The following is a 14,281-nucleotide window of genomic DNA, read 5'->3' as shown; positions in this document are numbered from 1 at the left end:
GGAGTAGCCCAAACCTACTTTAGTTTGTCTATCACTATAATGTGTTCAGAAAATCGAAACTTTCTTTGGCCATTTAGGTCAAAATAAATAAAAATAAATAAATAGCCTAGATGAGATGAACCCAAGCCCGATAACAAGGCACAGCATTAATAGCCTACTAGTATACTTAGATTTATTATGCATTTTCTGTCTTATACATTTAACATTTTCTCATTTGTGAAAGAAAATAACCAAAAATAGTTGAACTGTCCCTTCAGTACACTGAACAATGTTTAGGCCTATTTTTTATTAAGATCATCGATGAGATATTTTGATTGAGGTTCTGGCATTGTTCAGCTTTGTAATATTCTGGAGTTTTTCATTGTGTCATTCAGTTTGTAAATCAGTTGAGTTGATGATGGACTCGTCATCATTAGGCTGGCCAGGAGGTTGTGTAACTAGAACCCCCATGTGTCCTTGTCTGGAGACAAGGGGGGGGGGGGGGGGGGGGGGGGGGGGTCCCAATCACGACTCGTGTCTCCCACACCGTACACGACTTGGCAGCTCACTTTTCCAGATGTATTTTTTCTCTGCTGAGGGAAAATTGCGGTGTTTGTTTATACAAGGCGCTTGTGCCGGCCTTATCTGCTCAGGCCACTCACACCGTGATTTCAGAGCTTCAGCATGTAGTTTACGGGCTATTGTTCTGTCGAATGGCTTCTAAAGATATGCTCATGGCCTCCCACCTCATTATAACCAACTTGAAAGTTCTGATTTTTAAAACACCCTATCTGTCCCCCGCCCTGTCTCGCATGGGTTTGTGCTTAGTCGACGTTGCCAAGCATAGAAAAGGGTCATGATTTCCATAGATTTTTTAATGACTAAGTCAATAGCCTATTGATAGGCATACATGCGTTTTGGTGTAGCCTATTGGGTATTCGCTATTGACCTAATTGGGGAAGACATTTTCTCAATACATAGGCTATTTTTAAACTGGCCTAATTTAAATAAAATAATTTGTAGATCAAGTTGTATTCCTATAAAATAATATATCTAGGATTACACTAATACACTCTCCATTCATTATCTGATCATGAATGGGTTGTCAATTTATCATGGGAGTAAGATAGCCAAATGGGCATGCAATGTTAATTCGATTTTGGGCGCTCAATTGACCATTTTATGATACATTTTTGTGAATGGGTGTGTGTGTGGCTGCCAAATCTGTGTTCGTGAGTCGTGGCTGACGTCACGGCCAGTTAAACCGCAGTTTTTTGGGACAGAGGAACGGGGAGTCACGAAGCAAGATGACACATTCCTTTGCGCCGGGGAGCAGGCACGCCCCTCCAAGCTCCGCTGCTTTATAACGGGACTGGGCCGGGCAGAGGGAGACAACACAATTGTAACTCTGAACTCCAAGTGGAAGCAACTGTTCCCGTCAAAGATGTACTGGGATACCATCCTGAAATCCAACGAGAGAAACATAGACACCAGAGACTCTAAAATAAAGGTAGGATTTTGCATCCTGCGGTTTTAAGTTTGTTCATGTATGCAGCCTGTACGAACACTTAAAATGATTAAGAATGCAATATGTATTTACATTTTCAGAGACCATTCGATTATACATATCAACCAAAGCTGTAAAATTGTATGAAACAGATGTTCCACAATAAAATGGGCATGGCATATGTATTCCACTTTTTCCACACAGATGGAGATGTACCAAGCTGGATATTATATGGAAGACTTCAGAACACAGGAAGTCCCTGCTGGTTTGGACTTTGCATCATATGGTAAGTCATGTTCTCATTGGATAACATATTGATAAACACTGATCAATGTATCCGTTCAGATTGAACTACACCCCAAACCAAATAACTGCCACCAACGCCACTAGAATTATGATTAATCATCAACTTTAATAGTTATCATTTTACACTCTGAAACTAACTTTCGGAGTATCCACATTTTTCTATGATAAGATTTTGAGCTATGTTTCCTGTAGCTCTGTGTAGTAGTTGAAGGACAAAGGAAACGTTTTTTGCAGAGTTAGTATCTCATCAGCCCTGTCAGAAACTCAAAATGAGACCTTGACATCTGATCCTTCTACTCAACTGAGGGCTGCGTCAGGAAAAGGCTTGCTGGGGTGTATGTCCATGCACTGTTTGTAGGATTGTCATTCTGACTGAGGGAGGTAGAGCGAGATGGGGTGGTCGGGTTAAAGACCCTCCCTCTCTCTTTCCCTAATCCTTTCCTCCAGACTTCCTTCTCCAACAGATTTAGATACCCTCTCCTCCCCCTTCATCACTACTCTGTCACACTTCCTCCCCTGGCGTTTCCTCCTCTTTCCCTCTATTTCCCCTTCTCCCGCCATTCAACTCAAATGGCTATGGTTGAGATTTTGTTCTGGGTGCTGCAGAATAGTTGCTGAATAGATATATTCATGTACTATTATTACTATTATTAAACGTCAATAAGAATAATGAGTAATAGTAGTAGACCATAACATATTATTGCTTGTAGAATAGCAGTTGGACAGTCTTTAGAGATACGCTTGTAACCCCTTCATAGCATTATAACCTGTTACATTCTAAACCAATTCTATTTCTATTCCATGTTGAGTTCTGTTCAGATCTTCATGCCTTTTGACTCATCCCCATCCTTCTCTTCTATCTCCGTGACTTCCAGACTACAGTGATGAAGACCTGTCTTTTTTATTAGACAGTAAAGGATCGGGGCAGCAACAGTATCCAGAGAGTTCTGGAGAGCCGCAGAAGAATCCACGTCCGTACGACAACAAAGGTACACCTATGAAGACTCTTACAGAGACTCTTTAACAACCACTTTATTAGACCACTCTGATAAGCATTCTGGGGGGAGAAAATCACTGGATAGGCCTGTCAATGACTATTGACTAACTTCCGGTGTTGCTCACGTGTTTTTATTTTTGACGTCTTTCATTCTTTTTTTTCAGTAACCTCAAGTGACTCTGTCCTGTTCAACCTGGATTCATACCCAGAGTTTAACTGTTGGGCGTCATACCCAAGTGGTGAGTGTCAGTTCTCTATTCTCCAATCCATATGTTTCTATCATTTTGAGAATGATTCTATTATCAACACCTGTTGTAGTATTAGAAATGAATGAATATTGATCATGATTGTTCATTCCTTTTTTCTTTCTATTCATTATTAGATGGGCTGACTTTGGGCCAGTCTCAAGCGGGGTTCCAGGATTCCACCCAGACGTACCACAGCCTTGTGCCCCTGTGTTCCCCAGGCCAGAGTGGACAGTTCAGCCCGAGCATGGAGGATGCCAGCACCAGCAACTCTTTCCTCCCTGGAAAAGGAACGAGCCACAGAGGGACCCCCAGCACTGTCAGCCTGGACCACCTCAGTAAGAAAGAACACACATTTTGAGACATAACGCAAAAAAAATGTATTAACCAATGAATAACCATTAGGCCTATTTGTGTTTAAAAACATATTGCCTGTTTTTGCTTGTAGGCTGTGTAATATCTAATTCATATCATTTTTTTAAGCTGTTTGTTATAACCAGCTCTTCTTTGTTTATTTAACTTATAAAAATAACCACACAGAGAAATCCATAGGCTATGATTACTTGGATAATATTTACAATGTCTAACTCCTCCTCCTCCTCTTCCATAGATGAATCTGAGCAAAGCTACACTCGTCACTCAGGTGAAAAACTGTATGACTCAGAAGCACAGAAGACCTCCTTCTGGCCGGACTACCCCTCTCCCAGCTATGGCGCATCCCTGCCGCCCCCTCACCACCCTCCATCTTGTTCCTCAATCCCTGGACCACAGCAGCACTCAGAGCAGTACTGCTCCCGTGTGGCCAAACGCAAAAGTGCACACTCCCAAAGACCCGAGAGGGAAGGAGGACAAGTGATGGGAATGTCAGTTTATCCAGGTAAGACTAGTCTCTTATCATGACTTATCATTACTACTGTTATACACGTGTGTGTGAGCAGGGGTAGTATGTGTATATTGGAGCCTGATTGTGTGTTTGCTCTAGAATGTGATTTTGTCATTACTGTGTCTTCTTTTAAATAGAAACAAATTCATAGTATATCTTAAGACTAGCAGGCAAATAAACAACTTTTGGATCCAGTCTAGGGCTAAAGACGATACAATTCAGAATTTGTTCATGTGTATTTTCTCTCTATTCAGGATCAGGGCCCATCCAATTGTGGCAGTTCTTACTGGAGCTGCTTCTAGACTCCGCCTGCTGTACCTTCATCTGTTGGACAGGAGACGGTTGGGAGTTCAAGATGTCCGACCCAGCAGAGGTGAGTTTCTCTATTGATTGTGAGAGATTTTAACCACGTAGTAGGAGTTGGAAACCAACCCAGGATTGAGCAGTGGGAATATGCTATCAGGCGTTTGTGGTTATTTTTTAACAACCACCCCTTTTGTGTTTCATCCAGGTGGCCAAGCGCTGGGGCCAGTGTAAGAACAAGCCCAAGATGAACTACGAGAAGCTGAGCCGCGGCCTGCGCTACTACTACCACAAGAACATCATCCACAAAACGACAGGCAAGCGCTACGTCTACCGCTTCGTCTGCGACGTGCAGGGGATGCTGGGAAAGACGGCACAGGAGGTCCTGGCCAGCCTGAACATTTTACCCACGGGTACAGAGTCATCCTGGCAAGGCCAGGGGGCACCAGTATTATCGCCAGAGTCCAGCGAAGCATGGGCGTCGCAGTAGGGGGAGTGTACCAGCAGCGCTGGTTCTCATTGGTGCTATTGGCTCTTGATATTGTTATGGCTACATCACTAGAAATATGCTATGTAGAACAAACATGCCTCTTAGACATGTAGAAAAGGAATCACATTGGCTCTATTTATGGCATTTCTATCTGCAACATTAGACAATATTTGGTGTAACACTTTTATTACCAAGTGATACAGTAGTAGCCATAGCTGTGGGAAGTAGGGGTGCTAAAGTAGGGGTGCAGCACCCCCTGAAAATCAGAATAAAAAAATTCTGTAGTAGCCTTCAATTTGATTTCATTTTAGTGTATGACTTACCTCCTATTAACATCAGCAGAATAAGAGCTCAATGAAACTGTAAGCCCAGTTGTCTCCAATACTGATGCTCTTTATGTTAATTACATGGTTAGTGATTAACAACCCCCCTCCATCCTGAAGTACTTCTTGCCCCCTCTAAAATAATGGGTGCATGACACCACTGCTTACCACCCATGCTGTTGAACAATGTTCAACATTAACTTTGACTGTGAGGATCTGTCTATTTTTATATCCTAACATATCTACCTCTTTTATTGCTGACAAAATAAAGCTAAGAGGGACAATGCTTGTTCTGTTGAATATAATGTGTGTGATTTACATGATTTAGGGAACAATGTTGTTTGTACAATTTTTGTAAATAAACTGTACATAACTTGAAAATACTATCTTAAATTTTCTGTATTATTTCGAAAGGTATAAAGGCCTATATTTAAAAAAAGAAAAAACTAAAATGAGCAGGCAAAAATATATACAAATAATATAATAAATAATACATTCGTTAGATAAATGCTAAATTAATAATAATGGATTAGGTTATTTTGTTTCTTCTAGAGTGTGCTGATGGACCTCCCCTTGGCCTATGACGTGAGACGGTGCGAAGATATACGGTATCTTGAAGAGAAGACAGTCAGTAGCCTATTAGACAACATAGAATAGAAGACACGTAGCCTAATCTCACAAAACCTGGTTTAAATTACAGGTTGGCATAAAATAGGCCAAAAACCGTTGGCGATATATTAATCGGTGTCCTGGAACTGACGGAATTCAAGAAATGTACGTCGAATAAAGTAGGAGGCACGTCCATCGGACATTTAAAAAATATATATTTAATTTCATATCTTTGAAAGGTTTAGAAACCACTTCAGTTATCACAAAAGTAGGCTAGAACAAACCTTTATTAGACCTAGGCCCTAAATAAATTGCATTGAAATGTCCATGACGTATGGAAGGAAAATTATAAGGAAGTTGACAGTTTTACTTTCACTTATGCGAGCATTCTATTTTGCTCTTCTGGGCAGAATGATATCAGACAGTAGCATATATTCCATTTGCAACTCAAAATAGGCCTAATACATTATACCATAAACACACATTTCGATTGCTTGCTGATTTAGATCAATCTTTAGGCCAACTATTCATATTTTTATTCGATTGGTGGTGTCTCATGAAGCCTATTTTACAACTCACAGAACTTGCGTAACATCGGGTGCTGCAATGTCCGGTGCACCTGGACCAAAGAACATGATCAAAGGTAAACACTAAACCAGGTGTTATATAGCCTAATGTCTCAAATATGCCGACGTTATTAAAATGTATGTTTTGCTGTAATTAGTGATGGTTAATGGGGAAACATTCAATACCTAAAGTATTCTACCTCGATGAACAATCACAAAAGTCCTTCCTTTTAATTTATTCTTCAACATACTGTAGTTGCAACTGCTGCCCTCCTCTAGAATCCTCAACAGCATTTTTCACTCCCTATAGCCTATTTAATCCTGTCTGAATTAGAAAAAGTGCATCACGCCTACCCTCCAATTTGCACACCCTACACACATGCACACATACAACATTAAAGGAGGCATGTAGAGATATAGGCCCCTATCAAATATATTATGTATGCTTTGCATTCCATCACTGTCAAAAGTCCCAAGTCATGTCCTCTCTCTACCTCAGACAAACACTTTGTGGACCATCACCGGACGGCCCTGATCGACAGAGTGAGCCAGGTGGAACCCCTATTGGATAGACTCCTGGATAAGGGAATCATTACCCAAAACGCCTACAGTGAAGTGAGGGCTAACAGAACCAACCAGAAAAAGATGAGGGAGCTTTTCGATGGCCCTCTGAAAGCATGTGGGCCCAAAGGCAAAGATATATTCTTAGATATCCTGATGGATTTGGAGCCATTCCTGATCAGTCACCTGAAGGGGGAATAATGAGGATATGAGCCATTTTTTAAGGCATGCAACAAAAATATGATGATAATAATGCACTCTGTTTGACAGTGTATTCTTAAATTGGACAAAATGAATTGTCTCCAAAGTTTGCAATAAATTAAACATTTTATATTGACCACTGTTTTTTTCTTTTGATTAGCAAATACTGTGTGGTGAATTCTAATCATCTAGCTTTTTTTAAACACAACAATAGAAAACATACAAACAAATCAAATCAAAACAAATGATCAAATGTTATTAGTCACACGGTATAAAAGAGGAGGAGAGGGAGGCAATGCAAAAAGTCTGGGTAGCCATTTGATTAGATGCTCAGGAGTCTTATGGCTTGGGGGTAGAAGCTGTTTAGAAGCCTCTTGGACCTAGACTTGGTGCTCCGGTACCGCTTGCCGTGCGGTAGCAGAGAGAACAGTCTATGACTAGGGTGGCTGGAGTCTTTGACAATTTTTAGAGCCTTCCTCTGACACCGCCTGGTATAGAGGTCCTGGATGGCAGGAAGCTTAGCCCCAGTGATGTACTGGGCCGTTCGCACTACCCTCTGTAGTGCATTGCGGTCGGAAGCCGAGCAGTTGCCATACCAGGCAGTGATGCAACCAGTCAGGATGCTCTGATGGTGCAGCTGTAGAACCTTTTGAGGATCTAGGGACCAATGCCGAAACTTTTCCATCTCCTGAGGGGGAATAGGTTTTGTCGTGCCCTCTTCACGACTGTCTTGGTGTGCTTGAACCATGTTAGTTTGTTGGTGATGTGGACACCAAGGAACTTGAAGCTCTCAACCTGCTCCACTGCAGCCCCGTCATTGAGAATGGGGGCGTGCTCGGTCCTCTTTTTCCTGTAGTCCACAATCATCTCCTTTGTCTTGATCACGTTGAGGGAGAGGTTGTTGTCCTGGCACCACTCGGACACGTCTCTGACCTCCTCCCTATAGGCTGTCTCGTCGTTGTCGGTGATAAGGCCAATGACAATGACACTGTTGTGTCATTGGCAAACTTAATGATGGTGTTGGAGTCATGCCTGGCCGTGCAGTCATGAGTGAACAGGGAGTACAGGAGGGGACTGAGCACGCACCTTTGAGGGGCCCCTGTGTTGAGGATCAGCATGGTGGATGTGTTGTTACCAACCCTTACCACCTGGGGGGCGGCCCGTAAGGAAGTCCAGGATCCAGTTGCAGAGGGAGGTGTTTAGTCCCAGGGTCCTTAGCTTATTGATGAACTTTGAGGGCACTATGGTGTTGAACGCTGAGCTGTAGTCAATGAATAGCATTCTCACATAGGTGTTCCTTTTGTCCAGGTGGGAAAGGGCAGTGTGGAGTGCAATAGAGATTGCATCATCAGTGGATCTGTTGGGGCGGTATGCAAATTGGAGTGGGTCTAGGGTTTCTGAAATAATGGTGTTGATGTGAGCCATGACCAGTCTTTCAAAGCACTTCATGGCTTCAGACATGAGTGCTACGGGTCGGTAGTCATTTAGGCAGGTTACCTTAGTGTTCTTGGGCACAGGCACTATGGTGGTCTGCTTAAAACATGTTGGTATTACAGACTCCGACAGGGAGAGGTTGAAAATATCAGTGAAACACTTGCCAGTTGGTCAGCGCATGCTCGCAGTACACGTCATGGTAATCCATCTGGCCCTGCGGCCTTGTGAATGTTGACCTGTTTAAAGGTCTTACTCACATCAGCTGCGGAGAGCGTGATCACACAGTCTTCCAGAACAGCTGGTGCTCTTATGCATGTTTCAGTGTTATTTGCCTCAAAGCGAGCATAGAAGTAGTTTAACTCGTCTGGTAGGCTCGTGTCACTGGGCAGCTCTCGGCTGTGCTTCCCTTTGTAGTCTGTAATGGTTTGCAAGCCCTGCCACATCCGACGCACGTCAGAGCCGATGTAGTACGATTCGATCTTCGTCCTGTATTGCCGCTTTGCCTGTTTGATGGTTCGTTGGATGACATAGCGGGATTTCTTATAAGCTTCCGGGTTAGAGTCCCGCTCTTTGAAAGTGGCAGCTCTAGCCTTTAGCTCAGTGCGGATGTTGCCTGTAATCCATGGCTTCTGGTTGGGGTATGTACGTACGGTCACTGTTTGGACGACATCATCGATGCACTTATTGATGAAGCCAATGACTGATGTGGTGTACTCCTCAATGCCATCGGAGGAATCCCGGGACAAATTCCCGTCTGTGCTAGCAAAACAGTCCTGTAGCTTAGCATCTGTTTCAACTGACCACTTTTTTATTGATCTAGTCACTGGTGCTTCCTGCTTTAATTTTTGCTTGTAAGCAGAAATCAGGAGGATAGAATTATGGTCAGATTTGCCAAATGGAGGGCGAGCTTTGTATGCGTCTCTGTGTGTGAAGTAAAGGTGGTCCAGAGTTTTTTCCCCTCTGGTTGCACATCTAACATGCTAACATGCTGATAGAAATTTGGTAAAACGGATTTAAGTTACCCTGCATTAAAGTCCCCGGCTAATAGGAGTGCCGACTCTGGGTGAGCGTTTTCTTGTTTGCTTATGGCGGAATACAGCTCATTCAAATTTGTCTTAGTGCCAGCCTCAGTCTGGGGTGGTATGTAAACAGCTACGAAAAATACAGATGAAAACTCTCGAGGTAGATAGTGTGGTCTACAGCTTATCATGAGATACTCTATCTCAGGCGAGCAATAGCTCGAGACTTCCTTAGATATCGTGCACCAGCAGTTATTTACAAATATACATAGTCCACCGCCCCTTGAGCATATAACCAGCCAGCTGTATGTTGATAGTGTCGTCGTTCTGCCACGACTCTGTGAATAATAAGATAATACAGTTTTGAATGTCCCGTTGGTAGTTAATCTTCCGCGTAGGTCATCGATTTTATTCTCCAAAGATTGCACGTTTGCTAGCAGAATGGAAGGAAGTGGGAGTGTATTTGACCGCTTACAAATTCTCAGAAGACATTATGTACAAAATAAGTAAAAAAATAAGTTACAAACAAAAAAGCACAATCGGTAGGGGATACTAAAACGTCAGCCTTCTTCTACGGTGCCATTGAATACATGTAGTAACATGGTGTTATGTAGCCTATAAAAATGAGTGAACAATACATCTGTGCTTAGGCTATGTCGTTTCTTAAACATAAACAAGCATACGGCCATTTGAACATAAACGTCTGCTTATCATAAGAGAGCCATTGATAGCCTGGTCCTAGATCTGTTTGATCTGTCTTGTCAATTAGTTGTCATTGTTTGCATAACATGGAGCGGCAAGGACTGGCATGATGATGGCACAAACAGACTGGTATCCAGGAGTGTATCTTTGAGTCGCATTAGAGTTTCTATTGGACACATTCAGGTAGGTCCCTCCGTTTCATTTTTTCTGCTTTGTTTGCATCAGTCTCTTCTGTTTGGTTTATTTTGGTTGCTATAGCTAGTGAATACAGGCTACCGTCCATATTTGGCTGTCTGTAGACGTAGATGGGATAATGGCAGTTCATGTGCTAGTCGGAACTAGGAAACTGCATTTCCGATTTACTAACTGGTTGAACTAGTCTGAACTAGGAAACTGACATTTCTGACTTCCTAACTGGTTGTAGTTGTACAGGTGCTGCGTTCAGTCAGTTAGCAAGTCGGAAATGCAGTTTCCTAGTTCCGACCAACACATGAACGCGCATTAGCCTGTTTTTACAAGTTCCAGGGAGTTCTGCCATTAGTTGCATGTTCAACACATTCACAGTGTATTTTTTTTTATCTTTGGGGAGGACACATCATCTGTTTAAAATTGCAGGCTACTTGCACAAAATGTTATCTTAGTAGGCTTGTGTGACAATGCTTTATTTGAACAAAACACATTTAATATTGAACAGTCAACTCAATGTATTTGAAATAAAACGTAATAAAAAATTATAAAACACAATTCATACACCATGCTGCTAGCATAATCAAAAGCCACAGTTGTTCACGTTACGTTTTTGTCTTCAGTGTATCTGTAGTTTAATAAAAAACACAGGATTTGGCAAAAACTGCTACTCCCTGCATTCATTGGGAGAGTTAGGTAACAGCACCAAACAAGCATGTCCGACCCGTTCTAATTATACCAAAGTGATCCGACCTTATTGTTGTCTGGCGCGGAACCTAGTGGGAAATAACACTGTCTGAAACTAATGAGAAGGACGACTGTATTTGAATAAGGTTAGTGCAATTAGTATCTTGTTAGCTCGATGCTTTGTTTACCTAAAACGCGCAAAGAACGATGCAGTTAGCCATGGAGCTCAGCTAGCATGATTTAGCTTCTAGCTATCCGGGTAATAAAGATGACAGCTAGCTACTGGTGTTTGTTCATAACACGGGAATAGTTACTGTAGTCACCGATTACATGTATGTGAGGTTACATGCTGTAGCTTTAATGCATGTGACAGTAGGTGTCAAATTAAGAAGCGCATAATTCCATCAAATATTGGGTACCACCAATCTGTTTCTACTATCATTCCACTCCTTATCAATCCCTGGAAATGACATGGAGTACAAGGAGGGGCATGTTAGCAAAAGTGGTTCTGTATTTCAGACTAGACCACTACCAACAAAATGTAAACAATGGTTCAAAAGCATCCCATGACCTTTTCAAATGCATGCTATGCTTCTCTATGCTAACAATTAAGTGTGGGAACAAATACAACAAGCAACATCATGTTTCTTGTCACTGTTGGGCAGGTGTGTGCTTCTGCGTGCCACCAGCAGAGATGAGTTACGCCATGCAGCTGTTGATTCACCGTGGGGATTTCTGTCATGGCCACACACTGATCCCCCTGGCCCTCCGGTCCCTTCTCCGCACGCTGAGTTCTGGTCCCCGTGTGAGCCACAGCCTTCGGGAGAGCTACCAGCTGCTACAGCTTGAGCTTCCGGATGAGGGCGAGAGTAGCCCTGCGCAGGTGAAAGAAGCCTACCTACGCATGGCCAAGCTGTACCATCCAGACTCGGGCGCTGCTACGGCAGACGAGGTGCTGTTTGCGCGGGTAGAGGAGGCATACCGCGCCGTGCTGGCGCACCAGTCCCGGCTTCAGAGCTGTGGGGGTTCGATGGAAGACGAGGAGGAGAAGGTGAAAGGCGTGGCTCCTCAGCACCGCCACTACCTGAGCTACGAGGGCGTGGGCTCTGGGACGCCTAGCCAGCGCGAGCGCCAATACCGGCAATTCCGAGTGGATCGGGCGGTGGAGCAGGTCCTCGACTACCGCCAGAAGGAGCATGAGACGGCGGCTGCAGCCGAGGGGGCGCTGGTGGAGAGGGACGTCCGCCAGCGCAGCCGGCAGATCAAGGTCACGCAGGCAGTGGAGAGGCTGGTGGAAGACCTCATTCAGGAATCCATGTCCCGGGGAGACTTCCGCAACCTGAGTGGCGCCGGGAAGCCCATCAACAAGTTTGAGCACAACCCGTATGCCGACCCCATGACCCACAACCTCAACCGCATTCTCATCGACAACGGCTACCAGCCACCCTGGATTGTCACGCAACGCGACATCAGAGAGGACATCGCGCAGATCCGAGAGAGACTGCTGCAGGGCCGGGCGCGTCTCGTCGATCCCATGAACCCCAGGGAGCATGCTCAGTGGCAGCAGCTGTGTGGGGTGGTGGCGGATGACCTTATGAAGCTCAATAAAACGGTGGATAACTTCAACCTGATTGCGCCCATGCTTACCATGCAAATGGTCCACTTCAGTTTGGAGCGTGAGATCGACCGCGCAGAGAAAGCAGCCATTCAAGGCAGACAGGAGAGGAAGAGGGAAAGAGTGAGGGAGTGGGAGGAGCAGAGAAGAGAAAGAGAAAGGGAGCGGGAGAAGAGAAATCAACACTCTTGGCAAGGCGGCCTGCTGGCATGGATGCAGAATTTACTAAAATGAGCAATGGGCCTTGAAGCAAAATTAGATAAAAAAGGATATTTCAAATCAAACTTTTATTTATAATTCATTTACACAGGTGTCAACACACTTCGAGAGGATAAGACAGAGGTGTTGAATCATTTGTATTTTATGTCATTTGCAGTGTTTTTGCTACATTGGGTTGATTACAGTAGCATGTTATAACACACAGAATAATAGAACAAGCCACTACTACAACACGGTTACTTGACCTTACTGTAACTCAACTGTGCTTTACAATAATGCTACACGTGTCAGTGTCTGGACCTCAGGACACAATGGTAATGTTATCGGACTACAATAATCCATTTAATGAAATAGTTTTTATCTACGTTTATAAGCTAAGCGATTCTAATTACATTGATTTGTTTCTTTGCTGAATGAAGGAATGAAAGCATAGAATACTCAATGTTCGTTATGAATGAGCAGTTGACTGAAACTGCTCTGAACTCAAATATGGGGAAACAGAAACCCCTGAAGATTTTTTCGAACACTTCCAGTCAGATGAAAATCTCTTTAAATAGGACGACTGACCGAATGCTAAGCTACGATGAGTGGAAGTGTGCAGTGACTTTTTCCAGTTTTGCATTTTGCCTCCCGCAACTTCACTAATCGATTATGGGTGTGTGCGCTAGATTCTGCCTATGATTGCATTACAATAAGAGGTACTGTAACTCAATCTCTTTCTCACTTGTCATCGTGACTATAATATGTTATATTAGGATTGAGAACATCAACACTATTATCTCCTCACTATCCATCCCAACCTATCCTGGGAGCTGCTCCAATGCAGCAGGGTTGCAGATGACCATGGGGTTCTTCCCGTTGTCTCCAATACGTGTGTCTGCCCCATGCAGTGCCTGTGTGACGGCCCGTGGGAGGGTGAGTCCTTTGGTCCAGTCGTGGGCAATGTACTGGTGATACGGATCGTGGGAGCTCTCTAGCTTCTTGGAGCGGATGTAGCTCAGCATGATACCAAACGTGAAGAAACTAAACATACCTACCATCAGTAGAACGTACACAAATCCCTGAGCTTGAGCCTTAGGTATAGCTCCGCCCACTGGGAGAACGGCATGTTGGGTAGTGTAGTTTTGAGAGAGTACTGGGACCAGTAAACCTGTGCTGTTCAGACATTGCTGTAGGAAGGATAGCAGGAGAGTCTGCAGCTCTGTGCCGTTTAAGTGCAGCATTGCTGATCTCTGCTGGTTGTGGAAGGGAACTGCTGCTCTGTCAACTGATGAGGGAGGAGAGCCTTGGTCAGTACGCTCGCACAATGAGACACAAACAAAAACACACATTGCAGAAAGTCTTAACACAGACACAGCACAGCCAATTTGACACACACAAACACACAAACTAATGCTGCGGAACTCACTTCTCTGTTCTCTTGCTGTGGATAAAAATATTTTATCTCTA

General features: G+C 43.7%; 3 protein-coding genes across 6 annotated transcripts; all 3 read left to right on the top strand.

Moving 5' to 3' along the window:
• Positions 1-1,361: 1,361 nt before the first annotated feature.
• Positions 1,362-5,401, top strand: LOC120047576 (protein C-ets-2-like). 2 transcript variants are annotated; one of them, XM_038993112.1, is made up of 8 exons: positions 1,362-1,489; positions 1,691-1,772; positions 2,701-2,781; positions 2,954-3,028; positions 3,172-3,372; positions 3,645-3,911; positions 4,172-4,290; positions 4,429-5,401. In XM_038993112.1, the coding sequence occupies exons 1-8, from the start codon at positions 1,424-1,426 to the stop codon at positions 4,708-4,710; spliced, it is 1,173 nt and encodes a 390-aa protein (XP_038849040.1). In that variant the 5' UTR covers positions 1,362-1,423; the 3' UTR covers positions 4,711-5,401. The 2 variants fall into 2 exon arrangements, with proteins under 2 accessions (XP_038849040.1, XP_038849039.1); XM_038993111.1 differs by having other exon boundaries at positions 2,668-2,781.
• Positions 5,402-5,610: 209 nt separating this feature from the next.
• LOC120047575 (apoptosis-associated speck-like protein containing a CARD) lies at positions 5,611-7,106 on the top strand. 3 transcript variants are annotated; one of them, XM_038993108.1, is made up of 3 exons: positions 5,611-5,807; positions 6,224-6,285; positions 6,708-7,106. In XM_038993108.1, exons 2-3 carry the CDS (start codon positions 6,249-6,251, stop codon positions 6,968-6,970), a joined length of 300 nt encoding a protein of 99 aa, XP_038849036.1. In that variant the 5' UTR covers positions 5,611-5,807; positions 6,224-6,248; the 3' UTR covers positions 6,971-7,106. The 3 variants fall into 3 exon arrangements, with proteins under 3 accessions (XP_038849036.1, XP_038849035.1, XP_038849037.1); XM_038993107.1 differs by having other exon boundaries at positions 5,611-5,821; XM_038993109.1 differs by having other exon boundaries at positions 5,611-5,828.
• Positions 7,107-11,008: 3,902 nt separating this feature from the next.
• dnajc28 (DnaJ (Hsp40) homolog, subfamily C, member 28) lies at positions 11,009-14,281 on the top strand. Its single transcript, XM_038994268.1, has 2 exons — positions 11,009-11,144; positions 11,664-14,281. The coding sequence occupies exon 2, from the start codon at positions 11,693-11,695 to the stop codon at positions 12,845-12,847; it is 1,155 nt and encodes a 384-aa protein (XP_038850196.1). The 5' UTR covers positions 11,009-11,144; positions 11,664-11,692; the 3' UTR covers positions 12,848-14,281.

Source organism: Salvelinus namaycush, chromosome 5 (assembly GCF_016432855.1).
Source record: "Salvelinus namaycush isolate Seneca chromosome 5, SaNama_1.0, whole genome shotgun sequence".
Classification (NCBI taxonomy): Eukaryota; Metazoa; Chordata; class Actinopteri; order Salmoniformes; family Salmonidae; genus Salvelinus; species Salvelinus namaycush.
This window is presented reverse-complemented; position numbering and strand designations above follow the sequence as displayed.